Source organism: Mus caroli, unplaced genomic scaffold (assembly GCF_978045245.1).
Source record: "Mus caroli unplaced genomic scaffold, Mus_caroli_1 scaffold_9, whole genome shotgun sequence".
NCBI classification, from domain to species: Eukaryota; Metazoa; Chordata; class Mammalia; order Rodentia; family Muridae; genus Mus; species Mus caroli.
In genome coordinates, this window is record NW_028227264.1 from 38075437 (window position 1) to 38099990 (window position 24554).

At 38.7% G+C, this 24554-nt stretch overlaps 1 protein-coding gene across 6 annotated transcripts in view; it reads left to right on the top strand.

The window, feature by feature from the left end:
* Positions 1-24554, top strand: part of Rev3l (REV3 like, DNA directed polymerase zeta catalytic subunit) — a 149767-nt gene that overhangs the window by 76615 nt on the left and 48598 nt on the right. For 4 of the 6 annotated variants that reach the window (XR_015048410.1, XR_015048411.1, XM_085842783.1 and 1 more), the window contains 8 exons: positions 1482-1576; positions 2610-2714; positions 3677-3761; positions 3846-3997; positions 11034-11153; positions 14378-14615; positions 17826-17968; positions 18481-22633. Coding sequence is in view for 4 of the 6 variants with exons in the window: in XM_085842783.1 (XP_085698909.1) it covers positions 1482-1576; positions 2610-2714; positions 3677-3761; positions 3846-3997; positions 11034-11153; positions 14378-14615; positions 17826-17968; positions 18481-22633 (5091 nt within the window). In the remaining 2 variants the exon portion in view is untranslated. The remainder of the gene's footprint in view (positions 1-1481; positions 1577-2609; positions 2715-3676; positions 3762-3845; positions 3998-11033; positions 11154-14377; positions 14616-17825; positions 17969-18480; positions 22634-24554) is intronic. The other 2 variants (XM_085842784.1, XM_085842786.1) reach the window with 2 other exon arrangements.

The following is a 24554-nucleotide window of genomic DNA, read 5'->3' on the forward strand; positions in this document are numbered from 1 at the left end:
ATGGTGGTGTACATTTAGTCCCAGTACTTGAAAGGCAGAGACAGGCAAATCCCTGTGAATCTGAGGCCCACCTGGTCTGCACCATGAATTCCAGGATAGCTAGGGCTGTGTAGAGAGATCCTGTCTCGAAAAGAAACAATTTTTTTTCTACTGTGAGATTATATTTTTTCAGTATTGCTAAGTATTTTCCCCTAAAGTACCACTCTTAGTAATGTTCATTTTTATTATAACTCCTATGTTTGTCAATATAGTTCTTTCAAGTCTCAAAACATGTTAGTGTAAGAAGAAAGTTGTTAACTCTAAACTCTTCTCTCTAGCACTTAATTCATGAAACGTGGATTTGGTTTAGTTAATGGACATGGAGGCCAGCCTACTTTGGGAATTATTTTTTCTGAAAGGTAAAGCGATATGTTGTGATAGGTTAGCTTACTCACCCTTCTTTAGAAATGATAGGAAGATCTTTGTGTGTGTCTGTGATTTAACAAATTAACTTCTTTGTTCTGTTTTATGGTGGTGAGGGAACTGTAAAAGATGAGAGCCAGACCTTAGGCATCCCAGCAGCCTTTCTTCCACTGAGCTGTATACCACCAACCAGACAACTTAGTGTTGAATGTCCACCAAATTCTCTTTAGGAAAGGTGGTAGAAAATGAAAGTTTCTTAGTGTTCTCCTTAAAACTTTTTAAAAAACATTCAATAAAAAGTTACTAAACCTTCATCCTCTATTACAAACAAAGTTTCTGATCTTTCATTTTCATTTGTATCTCAGGCATGAGATACAAAGTTTGCAACAGAAAAATTGGGTTCTGCACACCTGGTCTATGCATTCTGGGAGGAATGGACAGTTACATGGTGTCTTCCTCTTTTTGGTTTTAGTGGCTCTGCAGGAACTAAGCAGTGTTTTCAGGTCAAAAAGTGTCAGTGAGAACAGTCTGTAGTTCTCATCAGAAGGAAAGGTTGTCATCTGAGCCTGCTGGAACTCACTGCTCACGGGGGAAGAATGTTAGTGCCTCCAGCTCAGCAGTGGCTGAGGACAAGAAGAGGGAATGTCACTTGCCCACCTGTCATTATGCTTACCTCCCCTTATCTAAAAATCATGTATAATTGTAGGGGAAAATGCCTGTAGGCAGCTTATTTTAAATATTTATGAATTTTAGTGAATTCTTGTGTAGTCTTAACCATGTTTTAGCCAGATCCACATGCTAATTATTAAATATTTCTCAAATATAAAATATGATTCTGAATATATGGACAGTAAATGGCATCCGATTTATATGGTATCCATAGGTTATCATTGTAATTTTTCATCCCATTATTTCATACAGATTGTATCATGAATAATCATGAATTCATTTAATATTCTCAGGTTTTCTCATTACTACCAAAGTGTGAATTCCTGCATAAGAAAAATCTCAGATCCCAGCAACAACAACTTGGGAAGTTTGTACTAATTACTATATTTGTTGACATTCTTTCTTTACAGTTCTTTATTGTTGGAAGGTGTTGAACCCCTGAGTACATGTGAATTAGAAGTGGATGCCGTAGCTGCTGACATCTTAAATAGGCTGGACATTGAGGGTACGCACATGATTGTTCCTAATATGCATTTTTACTCATAAAGTGTAATGAGAAAGCAGAGCAGAGGTGTTGCTAGAGAAGTAAGGCACAGAAGGAGAAGGCAAGATATCTCAGTGTTTGCTCTGTTTCCAGTAGGAGGTATGCTGACCGCCTCTGTTGCATTCACAGATATACCCGGGGAAACCACCTTAAAGACTTCTTTAGGTTGTTGAGTTTCAGGGGTTTCAGTCCCTGGTCATCTGGCTCCATCATTTCCAGGTCTGTGGTGAGACAGGGATGTCATGGCAGAGAGCATGATGAGCAACGTTGTCTGCCTCCCTTGTGGATGGTAATAGTCAGAAAGGGAGTGAGACAAGATGCATGCTGCAGCACCCCTCTCCCAACAGCCCATTCAGCTCTGCAGTGAATGGCTTCATTCGCTGCTTACCTCAGTGCCTGTCAAGTCCAGCCCGGGATTCAGCAAGTCACTCTTCATGGAATGTTTCAGGTTTAATCACAATAGATAGTTATTTATATTGCTCATTTATATTTACATATACATTACTATGTTTACCCAAATAGGAAATAGAAATAGGTGGCACTAAATAAAATTAGCCAGTATAAAATAATTTTATACACTCTGCCTTTTAATTGTTTATCTACAGGTTATATGCCATGGACAGAAGTTTAGACTCATTTCTCATCAGTGTTTGAATCAGTGTGTGTTGGTGGCAGCGGGGGTTGGGGGTGGGTTCCATCCAAAAAATTAGAAAGGACGCACCATGATAAACTTGGAATCGAGATAATTTGCTCATTATAGCACACACTGCATTTTTCTAAAATAATATCATTAGGCATGGTAGCCTTTAATCCCAGCACTGAGACGACAGAGGCAGGCAGATCTCTGTTGGGTCCCCGGCCAGCCTGGGTTACATAATGAGTTCCAGGCCAGTCAGGGATGCACGGCAAACTAGCCCCCACTTTACTTATTAAAGTTTAAGAGTATAGAGAAGAATGTTTCACTTTGACCCTTGTAGTATTGTTGTGATTGTAGCTCAGATTGGTGGAAACCCTGGGCTGCAGGCCATATGGGAAGATGAAAAACAGCGGAGAAGAAACAGGAACGAAAGCTCTCAAATCAGCCAGCCCGAGTCACAAGGTAAAGGCCCAACAATGCTCTGATGCTTCTAATGGGAAAATAGTGCCCTCAGCACTAAATGTTGTGTCTTAATTACCCCTAATTTTTCTATGTAAATCTCCTGTGGTCATTGCTGTACCTCCAGTAAATCTTTATAATTATCTCCAAAATATCACTTTACTATAGTCATCCATCCCTCTGTCTCTGTGTTCTTGTTTTATGTGCCACATCTTCTTGACACAACAGGTAGCTGTTTCCTTCCATCCTCAGTATATTCTTGTCTTCTTTTTCCCAATAAGGTACTGAAACCATGAATCCCTGCTCAGAAACACCTTTTTATTTGTTCTACTTTGAAAATGTTGGCCATGAAACATTGTCCTCACTGTTCTCTGAAACTGTCATATAAACGCACCTTGATCATCATCTGAAACTGAGGGAAATAGTCCTTCATAATTAAATGTTAAAATGTGAAAGAATTTAAAGGCTCACACACTGTAGATGCAGCAAAATTTTAAACATAAAAATGTAAAGGACAGCTCAGAAAACACATGTGATGAGTCTCTTTGAAACCCAGTCCAAAATTTACATGTCACGGTAATATCTAGCATGCCAGAAATGCATTGGTAAAATTTAAGTATCTCTTTCTATGTTCTTTAAAATAGAAATGTATTTTACAAAGGAGGAATTTTCTAATTTCAGGGTACATGATGTATTTATAAATAGAGAGCAATAGTTTTGTTGTTGTTATTCTGTTTTGTTTTAGGTTATAATTATAGAACTTAAACTTGAAGTGGTGATAAGTTCTTAATTTCATTGTTTAATAACCTCCATTCTCTTTTGTATGATTCTATAACAGGACTGCATTTAGATGGTGGGATATGGGTCAGGAGAAAGATAAACTGCTGTGATTTTCAAAGCTCCTTTAAAGAGGAAGGAAAAGTATTTCATCCACTTGCTATCTAATGTACTTTTTAAATTTAAAGATTGCAGATTTGTACCAGCAACAGAAAGTGAAAAAAAATTTCAGAAGAGACTTCAAGAAGTTCTCAAGCAGGATGATTTCTCAGTGTAAGTGGGTATTTATTGGAGATTCAGAGCTAAATTTACTCCTTTGTTAAATGTTTTGTTATAAAAAGTTATGTTTTAATGAAGCAGAACATTATCAGGATCTGTGGACTACAGCAATGGATCCCAAGAGTTCTCTGCTGAGTTAACATTACACTCGGAGATTCTTTCTCCTGAAATGCTCCCGTGTTCACCAGCTAATATGATAGAAGTCCACAAAGACACAGATTTGAGCAAAGGTGAGATTATCAGATTATCTTCTCAATTAAACAAAAAATACGAAAACAAACATTGCATTGCACACTCACGTTAGTATTTGGCTGTTTCCTTGTTTGTTTTCCTCCTCAGAATAAATATGGATATAGCAAAAATTATTTCCTGTTCTTTGAACCTTTCTAAATCTCTAAAGATAAGCACTGTGGTAAAGTTTCTATATACTGTTATGATGTAAAATTTTGTGATGATTTTTTTATATGTGTATGTCCACAGTATGTTCTGTTACTTAATGTTTCAAATTTTATACAAAGCCATTATTGGCATAAATTAAGCAACTAGCATTTGCATTCAAAATGTATTTTTTAACAGCCAATTGAGAAATAATTTGAATAGCACAAATTCATTCATTTTAAGTACATAATTACTCTGTAATCTAATTTTAGAAAATATCCATCAGCCCTACAAGGCTTCCTTACTGACAGTCATGACCATTCTCAGCTCCAGTTCCCAAGCAACCATTTTTTTTAGATTGTTGTCTGTCTACATTCTTAGATATGTCGTATGAAATCATACAATATAGCTTTTTTTTTTTTTTCTACCACTTAGCAAATATTTTCAGGGTTTATTCTGTGGTAATTATCAATATTTCATTCCATTTTATTACCATTTGTTATATTTGTTAACTCATTTATCAATTGGTAGATGTTTGAGTTGCTTTTACTTTTGACTGAATAAAAATAATGTTCAAATGAACAATAAAATATGAAATTGAAACTAAAATGATGTGAAAAATTTAAAATATTGGAAGTAGTAGCAGATAAAGCGATTGCAAAGTAAGCTTTGCTATAAAGCACTGCTCAGCCAAGTATGTTTGCATTGCTTTCCAGTAGTCACTAGACTGTGGGGTTTGTAGAGCATGTGGGAAATTTGTGTTTGGATTTTTAATGAAATGCCAACTTGTTTCCATAGTGAGCACTCTGTTTTATGTTACTACCAGCATTGTGTAAGGCTTCTTATGATTTAGTGTTTTTATTTAACACTTGCTATTATGTCTTTAATTGTTCTAGAGTATATGAAATGCTATCTTATTGAGGTTTAATTTTTATTTCCCTTTAATTTATTATTTATTAATAATAGTGATTATCATCTTTTTATGTCAACATCTTCACTTTGAGATTTATCATTGATTATTCACCTTAGCTGCTGACTACTTTACTTTAATACTTATTGGTCTCTCTACAAATATTAGATCGTTTTCACTTTTGCCCAGGGCTACGTCTGCCTTCTCAATGGCTTTGTGCAGCGCTTTCTCTACAGAACACAAGTGAATAGTTGGCTGATAAGATGCATGCAAAAACTATGTTTGTACACAGTTGGTAGGCAAGAGTGTAGTGAACGTTCTGTAGATTAGTCTCTTTGTTTCAGATGTGATGTGCTTAGGCGGGAGGGCCCTTGATCACATTTAAGGTGCCAAACAATAGATTGAAATGAAATACAAAGAATGTATGCTACTGTGATTCTTTGATGTGGAATTTTCTTATTTTAATCTTCACTTCTGCCTATCAGGAAGTTGAAGCAATTAAAGGCCATTTCCCATTAGGAAATCATTTTTAAAGATTGTGTGTGTGTGTGTGTGTGTGTGTGTGTGTGTGTGTGTGTGTGTGTGTGTGAGTATGTGCAGGTGTCCCCTCAAGCTGAAGTGACTAGGAGGTTGTGAACTGCCTGATGTTGCTGGGGAGTGAACTCTGCAACAGCATTGAGGACATAACTGCAGTGCCATCTCTCAAGTCCTGGACTCTTGTATAAGACTTCCTGATATTTTGTAGAGAAAAACTTCTTTTATTTCTCCCTATTAAAACTTATTCCGTAGACAAATCCCTTTTTAAAGCTTATTTTATCCATCTTAATTCTTCCTTATGTTTTTTAATTCTTTAGTATTTTGCATGTCTTCAATTTTAATGTCATGTTTACCTACTTCTTCTGATGGTTTAGGTTTTGTACCTGGGGCGTGAATCCTTCTCTACCCTGATGTAAGGAAAGTGTCCTCAAGTGCATTCTAAGGCTTAGGTGTATGTCCTACTTTGTCTTATGCTGTTGTTGTAAATACTATGACCAAACGCAACTTGGAGGAGGACAGACGGGTTTATTTCATCTCATGTTTCCAGGTAATAGTCCATCACTGAGGAAAGTAAGGACAAGTACTCAAGCAGGAGTAGAGGCAAGGACCATGGAGGAGAGCTGCTTCCTCTGGCTTCCTCAGCTGCCATTCCTACACAGCAGAAGACCACCTGCCTACAGGTGGCACTGCCCACAATGGAATGGACCTTCCTACAGCAATAAGTGATAGAGAAAGCGTCTTCACACATGCCCCAGGCCTGTTTGATCCAGGCGGTTCCCAGTTGATATGCCTTCAGATCGCTGTGAACTGTGTTGGCAGTTGAAGCTCACTAGGAGACTAATAGTCCTTTGAACTAGACACATAAACCTATCACTTTTGCCATAGCATTTTCTTTCTGGTTTATGTACAAGATCTTATACTACCATGATTTAAAATAGTCTAACTTTTAAAAGCCCCACAGTCTTTTAAATAAATTCCAACAGTTTAAAAGTCTAGATTTTCTTTAACAATCCTGAATTATCTGTATTCCTTTTCTCTATTGCCATTATAAAACTCCATAACCAAAGCAACTTGGAGAAGAAAGTGTTTGGGTGTACAGTTCCAGAGGTATAGGAGTCCATCACCATCATGGCAAGACAGTGTAGCAGCAGGGCATCCGTGGAGAATCACCTCTTGAACCGTACCTCAAAGTTCACCCTGAAGCGACACACTTCCTCCAACAAGGCTCTGCCTTCTAAGCCTTCTGTCTTACTTTTCTCTTGCTGTGTTAAGGTGCCGTACCCAAGACAACTTGTCGGTGAAACAATTTATTTGGGGCTTACAGTTTCAGAGAGTAAGCCTATAACCACCATAGCAGGGAGCATGGCAGCAGGCAGGCATGGTACCCACTAGCAAATGAGAATCTACATCCTGATCCACACGAATGAGGCACGGAGAGAGAGGGGGATGGGAGAGAGGGAGGGGACAAGGGAGGGAGGGAGGGAAGACTAACTGGAAGTGGAGAGGGTGTTGGAGCATCAAAGCCTACCTCCAGTTGACACACCTCTTCCAACAACTTGTAATCCTTCCCAAGCTAACTGAGGACCAAATATCCAAACCTAGGAGCTGACTGGAGCCATTCTCATTCAACATATTATATTTCCCAAAAGAGACCCAGCAACTACAGACAAAATATTCAGATGCCCAAGATGATAGGAACCATCTCATTCTAACCACCACAGTGTCTTAGCTAGGGGCACCTATAAGAACAGCAAAACTCTATAAAGCTTTGTATATAAAGAGGGAAGAACCATGGCACAGTTAACATCCAATAATGTAAAGAACTCGGTGCCCCACGCCTGCGACCTCTTCATGATCTTCTGCATTCCGAAGAGTTGGATAGTTCCGCTTCTTTTTCTCTGCCATCCCTGGCACATGGGACATGTCTCAGAGATTCATGTTGGCTGCACTTCAGACCTTGGTCCTGGCATTTCTGGCGTGCTGGACCTCCACTGCACCACCATCGTCAATGGCTACCCTTGGACTCTCCAGGGATTCCAAGTCTGCCACACAGTGCTAGATCTCAGCTGCTCTCTGTGTCCTCTTCAATCTTGCATCTGACATGCATATTACCATGTGAAGGATGCTTAAGACTTCAAAACCAGTACCAGGCAGAGATAACTTTTAGGTGCCAGCTTGATACGCAGTCTTTCTCCCACCACCACTACAACTTGTATGTGCTGACGTAAGAAAACACTTTTCAGAAGACTCTTCCCCATGATGCTGATGACATATTAATCATAGATGGATTTTCAGCCACAGCTAAGCAGCATCCACTGCTCCAGTAAAGCACAAATTTTCCTTGCACCAATTCTTTTGTGTGTTTGTGACATTATAATTATAACATTGTCCCTTCCCCTTCCTCCCTCCAAACCTTCCGGTAAGCCTCTGCCCACACGTCTTCAAATTCATGGCCTCTTTTTTTCACTAATTGTTATTGCATGTATATTTCTAAATATAACCTTTTCAGTCTGTATGATGTGTGTATGTTTTCAGGGTTGACCGTTTGGTACTGAACACCCAGTTGGTGTGCTCTTGCCTCCAGCTTTTCTCAGTTGCCCATAGTTCTTTGTATAGGGTTTAGGTCTTACACTTCTACAGATTCTTAATAAAAATATATCACACAAATGGCCTCAATAGGTTTTGGGGAGATTGCTAGCTCTCCTCTGAAACTTGAGAAGCCATGCCTCCCAGTCTCCATTTCTCTGCACATTTTTTTACCTTCTAAGCTCACCATAGCTCATTAAGTCTAAGCACTCAGTGGCTTTACAGTCCTAAAGTTCTGAATGGTTCCACTGTCCTCCACAAACCCAGCATGGTCCCTTCACAGCAACTCTCCACTCTCAGGACCAGTGTCTATCCTACTTTTAGTTTGATTTTCTGTTTCTGTGATAAACAACTTGTGGGGGAAAGAGTTGGCTTCATTCCGGTGTCAGTTCATCACTGCTCAATGAAGAAGTCTGGGCAGGAACTCAAGGCGGGATCCTGGAAGCAGGAACTGAAGCCACTGCTTCCTGGCTTCCCAGGTCCTTGTTTACCTTCCAGGGTAGCACCACCCACAGTGAGTAGCACATGTCTGCAGTGCCCTCGAAGGCCAGAAGAGGGCATCAGACCACTTGGAACTGGGCGTATAGATTGTTTTTTCAGCTGCCATGCGGATGCTAGGTGTAAAAGCTGAATTTTCTGAAAGAGTAGCAGGTTCTTTTAACTGCCGAACCATCTCTCATAGCCTCTTTCTCTCATATCTTAATGGCCTGCCACAACATCAACAATGATGCAGGGTAAAAACTTTGATGATCAGGGTCTTCAAACCCAGCGCTTCTTTTTTTCTTCCCCTTTTCTTTTCTTATCTCCTCCTATTCACCTTACAACTTTTCTTCCACCTCTTTCTCCTTTCTTGTTTTTTGTTCTTTGAGGTTGTTTTTTGTTTTTTAATTTTTGTTTTCAGCCTGGGTTAGCCTAGCACTTTCTGTATAAGCCAGGCTGGTCTTGGGGTGGTCTTTATGTCCCTGTCTTCTCAGTGTTGGCATTGCAGGTATGGAGATGTTTTAAAAATTCACTAAGACTGAAGTTTACATAGGATCATGGTAAATGTACTTTAATTAGGTTAGTAGACTTTGTTATTCTTATTTTGCTAGAAGTTGTAGCCACTTAATATATGATGAATATTAAATTGAGATTTACTAATCTTCTGAATATATTGAAATTAGTCTTTCTTTTATACTCTTAATATGGTGAGTTACGGTGTTTTGAACATTTATTTATTTATTTTTATTTATTTTTCTAATAGTTTTCTTAGAATTGTATGTATCAGTGAAAAAGCCATACTTTCATCATTAAACAAGTTGTAAGTTTTCAGCTTCCCTTTTGAGAATTCTTATTAAGTTGGGATCATCTGTCTCTTTTGGGTTTCATAGATGAACTCCCCAGCCCCTCTAGATGCTGGCATTGTGTCGACGGGCTTTCCTTGTAAAGTAGCTACTTAACTCTGCTCTGGTGTTCTTCTGTTCTGCTTTGAGTCTGTTTTTATACCATTTCCCCTAAGACATTATCCATTTTACCTGAGTTTTCCATGGTTTAGCACAAAGCTGCTGACAGTATTACTTACCATTTTTACCTGTAGCATTCTTTTGTACTGTGTATTTATGCTTTCCCCATAACTACCTTGATCATTGTTTGTAATTATCTGTATCATCATTGGTTTCAGACGACCAGGATTTGTTTTTAACCAAATGCTTATTTTAGAAAGTTGTTTTCTGGGTTTTGATTATTTGTTTGTTTGTTTGTTTGTTTTGATTAAATACTCTGTCTTAGATCTACTATTTTGTAGTATATTTTATATAAAAATATTTTTCCTATTTAACTTCCAATAAATCAAAAGCATTTAAGTGTCAAGTCAGTTTAAATGTCTAAGCAAAAACTATTTTTCCAGCTAGTTGTAATACTTGCAGTTAGCTGCTGATTTTGTATGTGTAGTCAGTCTCTCCCTCCCTCCCTCCCTCTCCCCCTCCCTTTAATATATGCTTTTTCTCCTCTCTCCCTTACTAGATTTTAATATGGGGTTCTCAAAATTATTGATTCTTTTTGGGCTTTAGACCCTCTTTTACATGTTGAAAGAAACTATTTTTAGGTAACAAATGGGAAGCTTTTGAAAAATATACAATTAATGCAAAAAGGAATTTACTTGTTTTTGAACCACAGAGAATAAAAAGCTTTAGTGTTTGAGATCTGAGAGTGGTCATACCTGCCTATATTCCCAGCATTTAGGAACGGAAGTAGATTATCAAAAGTTAAGATCATAGCAAGTTAGGGGCCAGATGAGACTACAGGAGATCTTATCAGAAAACGCAACAAGAACAAAGACACACACACACACACACACACACACACACACACACACACGCACATTGTATGTCTCAATACTGATTTTTATCAGAATACTATAACTGTATGGGTATAATAAGAATGCAGAAGCGTTTATAAGTATTTGGTGATCTATAAATTCATGGTGCTTTGCCTTTTGTTTGTTTCTGTTGTTGAGAAGGTCTCACTGTATAGGTCTAGCTAGACTGGAACTCCCTGGGTAGACCAGGCTGGTCCTGAACTCAAGGAGGTTTGCCTGCATACGTATTCCTCCCCTCTGCTGGGATCAAAGATGTGTGTTACAGTGTTCAGCTTGCTTTTTTATTTTTCCTTTTTAAAATACATGTGATTGATAATGATATTCTTTGGGCTTTTTTTTATTACATTCATATTGCATTTTTAGTTAGTATATTTCAAAATGTTAAAGTAAATTTATACTGTAATATTCTATAATTTGTACAAATTCTATATTGTGTAAGCTGATAGGTTTTAGAACCAAGGCATTGCCTTAATGTTCTTGTCTTCTTTGTTGTCTTAAGGTAATACTAAACATCAAGTAGAAGAAGCGCTTATTAATGAAGAAGCAATTTTGAACCTCATAGAAAATAGCCAGACTTTTCAGCCTTTGACTCAAAGGCTGAGTGAGACACCAGTTTTCAGTAAGTAACAACACTACCTTAATGTGTCATGTTTTAATCAAAGTAAGTTTCTGGGTTTTGTTTTGTTTTCCTTTGATTTGAAGAAGTGAACATTTCACATTAAGTAAATGCTGTGTATAAAAATTAGTTATCTCATTAGATCAAGTAGTTCTATGTTTTCTCATTTTTCCTTAAAAAAATAAACAACTGTGAAAGATCTATAGTTCTTGAATTACATTGTATAAAAGCATATTGCTTTAGGGGTAAAACAAATTTATTTTGTTTTATTTTTCTATTTTCCATGTGTATAGTATGCATACAAATGTACATGTTCTAGCATGTGTAAGGATAAGCAGGGTTTGTGTCCATGCATCTTGAGGCTCCAGAGCAATTGTCAGAACATCCTTAATTGTTCTTCAACCTTCCTCACAGAGACAGGATCTGTCAAACCCACAGCTTACTGATGCGGCTTGTCTTGGTAGCCAGCCTGCTCTGAAATGCCCTTCTTCACCTCCAGGGCAAGAGCTACAGGTGGGCTGCTCTGCCCTCCAATATTATAAGGGTTCCTGGAGGTCTAAACTCTGGTCCTTACACTTGCAGAGTAAGTGTCACGACTGAGCCAGCTCCCTAGCAACCAAACACTCATTTTAAAATAGTATCCAAACGAAGCATAGTAATAAAATGGTGGATGCTTCTCTGTGGTAGGAGGGAGTTTACATGTAAGCCACGAGTCCTGAAGAAGCACAGTGGTATGGCAGTGTTTTCTGAGTGTTGCTTTACCTCCTCGATGCGCTTCAGCCAGAAGCAGTTATCTATGTGTCTCAGTTTGCTTGGTATCACCAATGTTACGCTTCCTTATTTGTCCCTTTAAGTTTTGATATTGCATATTTGATTTTTTTTATATATTCTTGGTATCAATCCCATTATATAAAAACTTCCTTGAGAAGGTATTTTCACAAAAGCTAATGTGGAAAAGAAATGAAGGGAGATTCCCAACATCCACCTTAGACCTCTCTTTGCACATGCACAGACACCTGCACACACATTTGCACCCATACCACACACAGAAACATAAAAGAGGAAAAAAAAATATGTATGTCATGACAGCAGGTGTGCCAGTTGGTTTGGGGAGGCACTGAGAGGAAGGTGAAAGAGGAGAAAAAAGTAACGGAAACGTAGTGAGGTGATATGAACCATCAGTTCATACGCTGACTCACAGAGTGGACGTCAGAGGTGTAAAACCATCAGAATGCTTTCAGCTTTCTTGCATATACATGTGGTAGTAGAATTAATGGGTTATGTAGTGTGGATATAGGGGAAAATAAACTCGGTTTCTCCTATATTCCTCACCACAACAGTCAACACAGAACAAGTCTGTGACTGGATGTCTAGGCATTTCCCACATACCAAGCAAGCTGTCAGTTTTGGAATGGATATCTCCTTGATGTTCTCTAACTCAATTCAGTTCTAACCTGCATCAACCTGGAGATTATATCAGAATCCACAGGTGAGGGCTCCCATTCCCCTTCCCAAGGCTCAATAAATTTGATTGAGCAGATCACCAAACTAGGGCAAGCAGACTTATTACTGAATTAGTTAAAGGCTCTTACAAAGGTTACCAGTAACAGCCAGAATCAATGAGTACGTCAAGGGATAGGAGAAAATGCACAGAGCTCCCATGTTCTGTGCCAGCTTCCAGGAACATACCTATCCGTGTGTGTGTGTGTGTGTGTGTGTGTGTGTGTGTGTGTGTGTGGTTGTTGTTGTTGTTGTATGTTGTTTTTGTTTGTTTACTTGAACTTTCTGAAATGTATATATTGTACACCGAATATATCCTCCTCATTCTTGGTAATTCCTTTTTCTCACCTCACCTTCCCTCCTGTAAGTCCATTTAGACCAGCAGTTCTCAACCTGTGAGTCATGACCCCTTTGAGGTTGAAATGACCCTCTTACAGGGGTTACCTAAAACCATTAGAAAACACATTACAATTCATAACAGTAGCAAAGTTACAGCTTTGAAGCAACAGAAAGGTTGGGGTCACAGCTGTAGAAAAGGGTGGCAGCATTAGGAAGGTTGAGAGCCACTGGTTTCATCAGTTTTACTTCTACTTTCAAAGTGTGTGTGTCTGTGTCTGTCTGTCTGTCTGCTTGAGAGAGAGAGAGATCGAGATTGAGATTTTAGATTTTATGTGTCTGTATAAAATCTGGGGACCACAAATGGAAGAAAATGTGCAGTCTTTGGGGCCTGTGAATATTTCATTATGTGGGCATGACTGATTGCCCAGTGTGATTAAGTCAACCATCAGTTACTCTTACTACACTGCAGGTTGGAGGATGGAACTGAGAGTCAACTCTAATCTTGCCTTTCTCTTTCTGGTTGTCAATATCCATCCTGTCATATTTAACATATTAAAAGACACTTTGAAGATTACAGGGATTTTAGATGTATGCCAGAAATTAAGGAAATTTTACAACCTGCGCAGTAGTAAATTAAGATTCCAGTTTCACCACAGCCTTTTCAATACTTGTTATTATGTAACTTTGTAACTTTAAGGATCTTAGCATATATAGTATGGCTTCATAAAAATCGAGCTATTAACTATTTTAACGATTCTCAACTAGATTTTATTTTACTATCCTGTGAGTATAGTTGAAGTAAAAGATAAGATGCAAGCCGGGCGTGGTGGCGCACGCCTTTAATCCCAGCACTCGGGAGGCAGAGGCAGGTGGATTTCTGAGTTCGAGGCCAGCCTGGTCTACAAAGTGAGTGCCAGGACAGCCAGGGCTACACAGAGAAACCCTGTCTCGAAAAACCAAAAAAAAAAAAAAAAAAGATAAGATGCTTACATGACTATTTCTTATACTTAGTTATCACTGCTTTGGATGTATTTAATTTTGAACACTTATGGCCATATTTTCTTTAGTGCTCTTCATACCTAAGTAAGCCTGGGAAATTCTTTAAAAGCACCAATCTCTGAGTACTGCTCCAGAAATTCTCATAATAGATGAGAGATGGAATCTGAAAATCTTCATTTAAATAAAGTCACTAAATTCTTGTCATTCAGATGGTCAAAGGCACTCATTTTGATAAGAGAGCTACAGCCTTAACACCTGAGCCTTTGCACCAATTACATTCTTATAGTATGTGTCAGCATCCATTGCACTGTTCTGAGATTGGTCTCAACTGTTAGAGCATTTAGAAACCTTATGCTATTTTTTTGGTGATTGATTTGCTTGTTTTATAGTGGGCAGTAGTCCTGATGAGTCGCTGGTCCATCTTCTTGCTGGTTTGGAAAGTGATGGATATCAAGGAGAAAAGAATAGGATGCCATTACCATGTCACTCCTTTGGAGAATCTCAAAACCCCCAAAATAGTGACGATGAAGAGAACGAGCCGCAGATTGAGAAGGAGGAGATGGAGCTTAGTGTGGTGATGTCCCAGAGATGGGACAGTGATACTGAAGAACATTGTGCCAAAAAGAGGTGATTTCTCTTAAAAGTTATTTCAGTTACTCTAACACGTACCTTTCGTCACTGCTGCACTTCAGTAAAAATTTATTGTTATTATTCATACTGTAAAATGCCCTGTGAACTAAATTGACTTTCCATATCTCCTTGAAATAATGACTTTTTTCATGTAGCATATATTTAATATTCCAAGAAAGGTCATGTTCTGCTACATTCAAACAAACAAACCTAGAAACAATGTGTTTTATATACAGTGCCGACGCCTATAAGGACAAATGGGTAAAACTGAAGCTCTTCCTTACCATAGAACTCGCAAAGTAATTCCAGAGAGTAACTGTTAACAGAGCTAAGTAGCCCTGTGCAGAGTCCACTTAAAAATAAGTGACTCTCATATGTGATTAGCCTGAGTTAATTACACAGTAATAGAAGCAAATAGCTGGCTGGGTGACACATGTCTGTAATACCAGCCAAGCTACAAAGTGAGAACCTATCTCAAAATAAAGTCTCTGAAGTAAGCACTGTTATTCTGGTTTAAGATCAGCCAGGAAGACCCACATGTGATGGTGCAGAGTTTAATCCCTGCACTCATGTAGTAAAGGTAAATGGGTCTCTGTGAGTAAGAGGCTGTCCTGGTTTACACAGTAAGTGCCAAGCCAGATACAGCTACGGAATAAGACCCTGTGTCTCAAAAGAAAGAAACAAGCAGAACAGATGTGTTATTCAGGGTTCTCTAAAGGAGTAGAAATGATAGCAGGGATGTATGTTTATGTTTATAATGAGTATATATAATGTATAATATATATTAAAGGGAACCCATTGGATTGGCTTACAGTCAAGAAACCAAGAATCTGGTAGTCACTCTATGAGGCAGATGTCTCAGCTGCCCCATTCTGTTGTTGAATGCCAGCAGGCTTCCTGGATATTCTACATTGGATGGACATGCTGGAAACAGTGAGGGCAAGCAGGCAAAAAGCAAGTTCTTTTCCATATCTGAGGTGCCACCAGAGGGTGCTGCCCACATTTAGGGTGGGACTTCCTGTTTCAAATAATCTGATCAGAAAAATCCTTCACAGGATGGCCCAGAGATAGACATTTCAGTGGATTCCTGGTCAGGTTGGCAACCAAGAGTAGCCATCACAAATGGCATTGTGATTAGCTGAGCAGCCTCTGGCAGCTTGAGTAGTTTGAGTCTCCTCTAAAACTCAAACATTTTATGACCATATTAGAGAGAAATTGAATAATAGAAACAAAAAGAAATTAGTTAAATGTATACTAAATGTTATGTTTAGCCATGTATATCACAGTTTAAGAAGAAAGAAAATAAAGGGAAAGAAAAGGAAGGCTAGAAAGATTGGTGAACACTTTTATTTTTATTTTATTTTTATTTTTTTTTGTTTTTTTCAAGACAGGGCTTCTCTGTGCAGTCCTGGCTGTCCTGGAACTCATTCTGTAGACCAGGCTGGCCTCGAACTCAGAAATCCGCCTGCCTCTGCCTCCCAAGTGCTGGGATTGCAGGCATGCACCACCATTGCCTGGCCAAACACTATCATTTTTTAAAGAACATTTGAATAGACTTTTTGGTCTAATTTGGTAACTAAGGGAGAAGTGATCAACATTTATAGATTGAAGATTAACATGTAGAAAATGGCACATGCCCATTCCTTATGTGGCAGAGGATAACTCATGAATACTACATGGAAATTGAAAATATTCATGTGATTGTGATATCAAAAAGCAGTTAGCTGCTAAGAGAGTCGGTAGCAGGAGAGTTATTGTATGAGACAACAAGCTCCTGATGCAGAGAATATGAAAACAAAAATTGTATCATTTATTAAATTAAGATTTTTACATCAGATAGCAAATTTGATTAAAGTCATTACATGATGTTTGATGTAATAAATTTCTTTTAGCCGGGCGTGGTGGCGCACACCTTTAATCCCAGCACTCGGGAGGCAGAGGCAGGCGGATTTCTGAGTTCGAGGCCAGCCTGGTCTACAAAGTGAGTGCCAGGACAGCCAGGACTACACAGAGAAACCCTGTCTCGAAAAACCAAAAAAAAAAAAAAATTTCTTTTAGCACATAACAGTGATTTTATGACAAATTGTGATTGTAAAAGGCTTAAAGGGGAAACTGTTCTGTGTATAATAAAGGGATGTTTTCAAGCAACTGAGGCCAGAGGGAACAAGTTGGGTATGGAAAGAAAGACTTTGAGTATCTAGATGGGAGTGAAAGTATCATACTAACATAAATATGGGTTAGAACTTAGAGGCTCTAAACCTCAATTCATCTAAAACTTTCAGGAACCTTGCAACTCAGTTACCACATTGTCTTCTAGCTCTTTTTAGGTCACTGCTACTTTCTCTTGAGAAAATCTCTTGATATTTGAATGCCCCATCTCACCTTTCTTGATTTTCATTTCATAGTTTAGTGACCACTGTATGAATACTTTAAAATATATTAGGATGCTACATTTTTAGAAGTCACCTAATTCTCATTTGTTATATTTGTGTATATTCCTATCCACAGATAGGTTGAGGGGAGAACGTGAGCAAGGGCAGGACTAGGTAGGATAATAATCCAAGATGTTGTGGCTATAATGTAAGAATTATATGCTGGGCAGTGGTAGCTCAGGCCTTTAATCCTAGCACTCAGGAGGCAGAGGCAGAGGCAGAAGGATCTCTATGAGTTTGAGGCCAGCCTGGTCTGCATAGTGAGTTCCCGAAGAGCCAAGGAAACCTATCTTGACCAAAAGAAAAAAGAAAAAGAAAAAATAATTACGATCCCTTCTATGTCACATGAATGAGATTATAAATCCTGTTTATGGTAACTTTTTGCAAGTCCTGTAGCAGTGCATGTTAATAAAGCAAAATAAACCTCTTTCTTTTTAAAATGCTACTTTCATATCTTTATATTTTTTAGTGTCATAATCAAGTCAGAAAATTTGCATATAAGATGCACCTTTTTCTTTTAAGATCTTACTTTTATTTTATGGGTCTGAGTATTTGCCTGCATGTGTATCTGTACATCACGTGCATGTATTGCCTACAGAAACAGAAGAGAGTATCAGATGCCCTGAAACTGGAGATCCAGACAGTTGTGAGCCATCATGTGGGTGCTGGGACTGAATCTAGAGTCCAGAGTGTTTAACCGCTAAGCCACCTCTCCAGCCCCAGATGCCTTGTTTTCTAATGACCGTATTCACCAATGAGTTGTAATGCCCTCTAGGTCACTGTGCAGAAATGCCCACAGAAGTTCTACTGAAGAAGATGACTCGTCCTCAGAAGAGGAAATGGAGTGGACCGATCATAGTTTGCTTTTTGCCAATCTCTCTATACCTCAGTTAGATGGAACTGCAGATGAAAATAGTGGTAAGAAAACAAACCTATTGTATTTGGTTATTTAGTGACTCAAAATGTATTTTACTTGGGACATATTTGTGTTGTGTTTAAGTGATTATAATTTATCTTTAAGTGACTACAATTTAAATGACTATATATTGTGTTTTTTTATATAAGTGACTATAGCTGTGTGATTGCTTATTCTAAAGAGGGTAGGATATCTGTGAGTTGCTTGGTTGAATCTCTATTGTATCATTGAAGTAGCACAAGAAACTAAGAAATATGCTAACATGAGGAAGCATATTATTTTATGAAAAAGCTTTAATGTGGTAGTATTTTTGCATATTCCTTAAAATTACTATAACATTTTTCTGATCAAAAGAATACATGTTTAAAGTAATGACTAGTATGGTCTCTTGACTGTTTAGATTGTATAATTTCTTTTAGTCAGGCCACTGTTTCAGACATAGAAACTTAATATAAATTCTTCCTTAAGAAATTAACACTGTGAATGAGTATATTCTTTTTTTCTCTGATTTTAGACAATCCATTAAACAATGAAAATTCTAGAACCCACTCTTCTGTGATTGCAACAAGCAAGCTATCAGTAAGGCCCTCCATCTTTCACAAGGATGCTGCTACATTAGAACCTCCGTCTTCTGCTAAGATCACCTTTCAGTGCAAACACACAAGTGCCCTTTCTTCCCATGTTTTAAACAAAGATGATTTAACTGAAGACCTTTCACAACCAAACAGTACAGAAAAAGGTCGAGATAATTCAGTCACTTTTACAAAGGAAAGTCCTTACTCCATGAAGTCCTCTGGCTCTTTAAGTAGTACTGTTCATTCAGATAGTTCTCACAAAGAGATCTGTAAGAAAGACAAGTCTTTGCCGGTGTCTTCCTGTGAAAGTAGTGGTTTTGATTATGAAGAAGATATTCCATCTGTTACAAGACAGGTACCAAGTAGAAAGTACTCCAACATGAGAAAGATTGAAAAGGATGCCTCTTGCCTACATGTGAACCGTCACACTAGTGAGACTATATTGGGGAAAAACTCTTTCAACTTTGCTGACTTAAATCATTCAAAACGTAAATTATCCTCTGAAGGAAACGAAAAGGGAAACAACACATCTCTCAGTAGTGTATTTCCCTCTTCGCTAACGGAAAGCTGTGACTTGCTGCCGTCTTCGGGGGAGAACAAAAGTATGGCCCATTCTCTTGAGAGCATCACTGATGAGAGTGGACTAAACAAACTTAAAATCAGATACGAAGAATTCCAAGAGCATAAGATGGAAAAGCCAAGTCTCAGCCAGCAAGCAGCACATTATATGTTTTTCCCCAGTGTTGTTCTTTCTAATTGTCTCACTAGGCCACAGAAACTTTCTCCTGTCACATACAAATTACATTCTGGCAATAAACCTTCCAGGTTAAAATTGAATAAAAAGAAGTTAATAGGTCTTCAGGAAACTTCTACCAAAAGCAGTGAAGCTGGAGCCACAAAAGACAGCTGCACGCATAACGATCTGTGCACTGGTGCTTCCGAGAAGGAGAATGGATTGAGTGGTGACTCAGTTAAAGCTACTCATGGGACCTTTGAAAATAAACCACCTACAGAACAGTTTATAGACTGTCACTTTGGAGATGGGTCGTTAGAAGCTGAGCAGTCTTTTGGACTATATGGAAATAAATATACTCTGAGAGCCAAACGCAAGGTGAATTATGAAACAGAAGATAGTGAGTCAAGTTTTGTAACACAGAACTCAAAAATTAGCCTACCTCATCCCATGGAAATTGGTGAAAATTTAGATGGAACTCTCAAATCCCGAAAACGAAGAAAAATGTCTAAAAAGTTGCCCCCTGTCATTATAAAGTATATTATTATTAATAGATTTAGAGGGAGAAAAAATATGCTTGTGAAACTAGGTAAAATAGATTCTAAAGAAAAACAAGTAATATTAACTGAGGAAAAAATGGAACTTTATAAAAAGCTTGCACCTTTGAAGGATTTCTGGCCAAAAGTTCCTGACTCCCCTGCAACCAAATATCCCATTTATCCACTAACACCAAAGAAGAGTCACAGAAGGAAGGCAAAACATAAATCTGCTAAGAAAAAACCTGGTAAGCAGCACAGAGCAAACAGTGAAAATGTTAAAAGAACTTTATCTTTCCGAAAGAAGCGGACACATGCTGTCCTTGCTCCTCCCTCCCCATCATACATTGCTGAAACCGAAGACTGTGACTTGAGTTATAGTGATGTTATGTCAAAGCTAGGCTTTCTTTCTGAGAGAAGCACAAGCCCTATCAATTCCTCTCCACCACGCTGCTGGTCTCCCACAGACCCGAGAGCTGAAGAAATTATGGCTGCTGCAGAAAAGGAATCGATGCTTTTTAAGGGTCCTAATGTATATAACACTAAGACTGTTAGTCCTCGGGTAGGAAAAGCTAGTCGAGCAAGAGCACAGGTTAAGAAGTCAAAAGCAAGACTTGCTAACTCCTCTGTAGTTACTAACAAAAGAAACAAACGGAATCAGACAACTAAACTAGTGGATGATGGAAAGAAGAAACCAAGAGCAAAGCAGAAACAGAGAGCCAATGAGAAAAGTCTGTCAAGGAAGCATGCAATACCTGCGGACGAAAAGATGAAACTGCACTCTGAGGCTGAGCTCACACCGAACCACCAGAGTGTGTCTGAGCTCACAAGTAGTTCTGGCACTCAAGCACTTTCTAAACAGAAAGAGATGTCACAGACAGGCCCTGCCGTGGATCACCCTCTTCCTCCTGCCCAACCCACTGGAATTAGTGCACAACAGCGGCTGTCTAACTGCTTTTCCTCATTCTTAGAAAGCAAGAAGTCTGTAGATTTGCGAACATTCCCCAGTTCGAGAGATGATTCACATTCTTCTGTTGTTTATAGTTCTATAGGACCTGGAATCTCAAAAATTAATATTCAGAGATCTCATAATCAAAGTGCTATGTTTACTCGAAAGGAAACAACCTTGATTCAAAAAAGCATATTTGACCTTTCTAACCATTTGTCTCAGGTAGCACAGAGTACACAGGTATGTTCAGGTATAATATCTCCAAAGACAGAGGAGAGCTCAAATACACAAAAAAACTGTGGGTCATCTATGGGAAAGTTAAATGAGTATCGCAGTTCCCTAGAATCAAAGCCAGAACAAGTCTGTGCCCCTAATTTTTTGCACTGCAAAGACAGTCAGCAGCAGACTGTGAGTGTGTCAGAACAATCAAAAACCAGTGAAACTTGTTCTCCAGGGAATGCAGCTTCTGAGGAGAGCCAGACACCTAATTGTTTTGTCACTTCTTTGAAAAGTCCCATCAAACAAATAGCATGGGAGCAAAAACAGAGGGGCTTTATTTTAGATATGTCAAATTTTAAGCCTGAAAAGGTAAAACAAAGGTCATTGTCAGAAGCAATTTCACAAACCAAAGCGCTGTCTCAATGTAAGAATCAAAATGTGTCAACACCTTCGGTATTTGGTGAAGGACAATCTGGGCTAGCTGTTCTAAAAGAATTGTTACAAAAAAGACAACAGAAAGCACAAAGTACAAATGTCGTACAAGACTCAACGTCTACTCATCAGCCAGATAAGAATATTTCTGTTTCTAATGAGCATAAGAAAGCAAATAAACGAACACGACCAGTGACTTCTCCAAGAAAACCTCGAACTCCTAGAAGAACAAAACCTAAGGAACAAACCCCGAGACGTCTAAAAGTAGACCCTCTAAATCTGCAGACCTCTGGCCACTTGGATAATTCCCTATCAGATGACAGTCCCATCCTTTTCTCAGATCCAGGTTTTGAAAGTTGTTATTCACTTGAAGATAGCCTGTCTCCTGAACATAATTATAATTTTGATATTAACACAATTGGTCAGACTGGATTTTGTAGCTTTTACTCTGGTAGTCAGTTTGTTCCAGCTGATCAGAATTTGCCGCAGAAGTTTCTAAGCGATGCTGTTCAGGATCTTTTTCCAGGACAAGCTCTAGACAAGAGTGAGCTTCTAAGTCACGACAGACAGAGTTGTAGTGAGGAAAAGCACCATGTCTCCGACTCCAGCCCGTGGATCAGAGCCGGTACTTTAAACCCCGAACTTTTTGAGAAAGTAGCTATGGATAACAATGAGAATCATCGGCACAGCCAGTGGAAAAATAGCTTTCATCCTCTGACGTCTCATTCTAACTCAATAATGGAATCTTTCTGTGTCCAGCAAGCAGAGAACTGTCTAACAGAAAAATCAAGACTGAATAGGAGTTCAGTGAGTAAAGAAGTCTTTCTCAGTCTCCCACAGGCAAGCAGTTCAGACTGGATTCAAGGTCATAACGGAAAAGAAGCGGACCAGTCTCTCGACTCTGCTAACACCTCTTTTACTACCATACTTTCCTCCCCTGATGGGGAACTTGTGGATGCAGCTTCGGAAGATTTAGAATTGTATGTCTCAAGGAACAATGATGTGTTGACACCAACTCCTGATAGTTCACCAAGGTCTACCAGTTCTCCCTTACAGTCTAAAAATGGCAGTTTTACTCCTCGAACTGCTCATATTCTGAAACCACTTATGTCCCCACCAAGTAGGGAAGAAATTGTGGCAACGTTGCTAGATCATGATCTTTCAGAAGCTATATATCAGGAACCATTTTGCAGTAATCCTTCGGATGTGCCAGAAAAGCCCAGGTAATTAGAATTAATCCTCCCCCCACCTTGGGTCACTTTGAATAATTTTTATTTCTATAATATTTCATAACTGATTGCTAGTTTTCTAGCTGTGTTACTGCATTTTTAAGAACAGTGAGGAAAATTATTTGTAATTATAGACTGATTAAGCAAATTCACAAACTAGAAAACTGTACCTAGAGAAATTAAGTTGATGACTCTTAGACTTAAATTTACTAGTACTGAATTCCATGTCACCATTGGGGATTAGAGGAGCAAGGGATCACTTTGACATGTTGCAGAACTTGAAAGAATGTCAAAATACTTCAATGTATTGCAGGAGAAGGTGGGAGGGAGGGACAAGATGAAGAGACTATGTATGTACATGAAAATTTGAGATTGAGAACTGAACCCAGGAGCTGGAGAGATGGCTCAGTGGTTAAGAGCACTAACTGCTCTTCCAGAGGTCCTGAGTTCAATTCCCAGTAACCACATGGTGGCTCATGACCATCTGTAATGAGATCCGATTCCCTCTTCTGGTGTGTCTGAAGAGAGCAACGGTGTACTCACATAAATAAAATAAATAAATATTTTAAAAAGGAAGACGAGGAAGAGACAGACCTGAGTCCAGGACCTCACATCATAGGCAAGCACTCTACCTTGGGTCTACCCCACAATGATCCTTTTGAAGTGGAACTTATACTTATTAAGCTTTAATATATTTGTATATACTGTGTGTGTCTGTAAGTGTGTGTAAGCATATGCATTTCAGAAGTATGGAGCTCAGAGGACAACTTGTGGGAATCAAGGTGTTCCTTTCACCATATGGGTCTTGAGGAATCAAATTCAGGTCATCAGCCTAGCAGCAGGGGCCTTTATCTGTAGAACCATCTCACCAGACTAAAGTTAAGCTTTTGGATTTTTTAAAAAGTTGTTTCTTTAAAGTTTTTGTTTGTCTGCTTTCTGTCACTGTGAGAAATATTGGATACAGCCCAGTCTATAAAGAGAAGAGGTCTGTCTAGATAGAAGAGGTCTGCATAGTTGATGAGCTTATTATTTCTATGGCAAGAACACATCAGCATAGGCATGGCTGGCAGAGGACCAAAGAGAGGAGAGTAGTGCCTGTTGCAGGATTTTCCCTGTCCAGTTACATTAGTGCAGCAGGAGGTCTGTGATTGGACAGGGAATATCCTGTGACTTTTTAAAAAATAACTAATCAGATTTATATATCAATAAATCTCAATTTACAAGATGCCAATCCAATAATTTCAGAACCAATTGATAATGATAAAAGCTCTATCCCAATTATTCTAATCTTATAATATCATAACTACCTGTGGCTGGTTAAAGCCACGCTGGTTCATGTCTGCCTCCATCTTGGCCTTCCCTCCCTGTCTCTGCAACTCTTCATTCCACCTCCCTTTTCCCTGTCTAATCACAGCCCCCCTCCTGCACTAATATAATTGGACAGGGAAAATCCTGTGACAAGTGCCCATACTCTAAAGACCTCTCACTAAATCCCATCTTAAGGTTTCTGGCAACTCCCCAAATCCCAAGCCAGGGACCAAACCTCTAGTGTTCTGCCAATTTTAAAGTTCATATGTTTATATCAAACTCAGGTACCTGACAGAATGGAATTATGGCAGTTCACCTCAGCTTTGTAGATGGGAATTTTGTTTGATACATGACATTGAACCCTAGGCCTCGTGGTATACCACCAGCAAGTATATGCTTTTTTTAATATTGAGAGAATTTAAATACAAAGTCTTGTTTGAATCAATTGGCTTTGCTAAACTACGATAGGCACTAGAAGATACAGAAAGAGGCTATAGAGAAATGCATGATAACTTCATTGTTTTAAATCTATGTATGTTGACAGTGGAACAGTACTCTAAAGTAACAATGAATAGCTGAGGAGATGGGTGCTCTGGTAAAGTCCCTG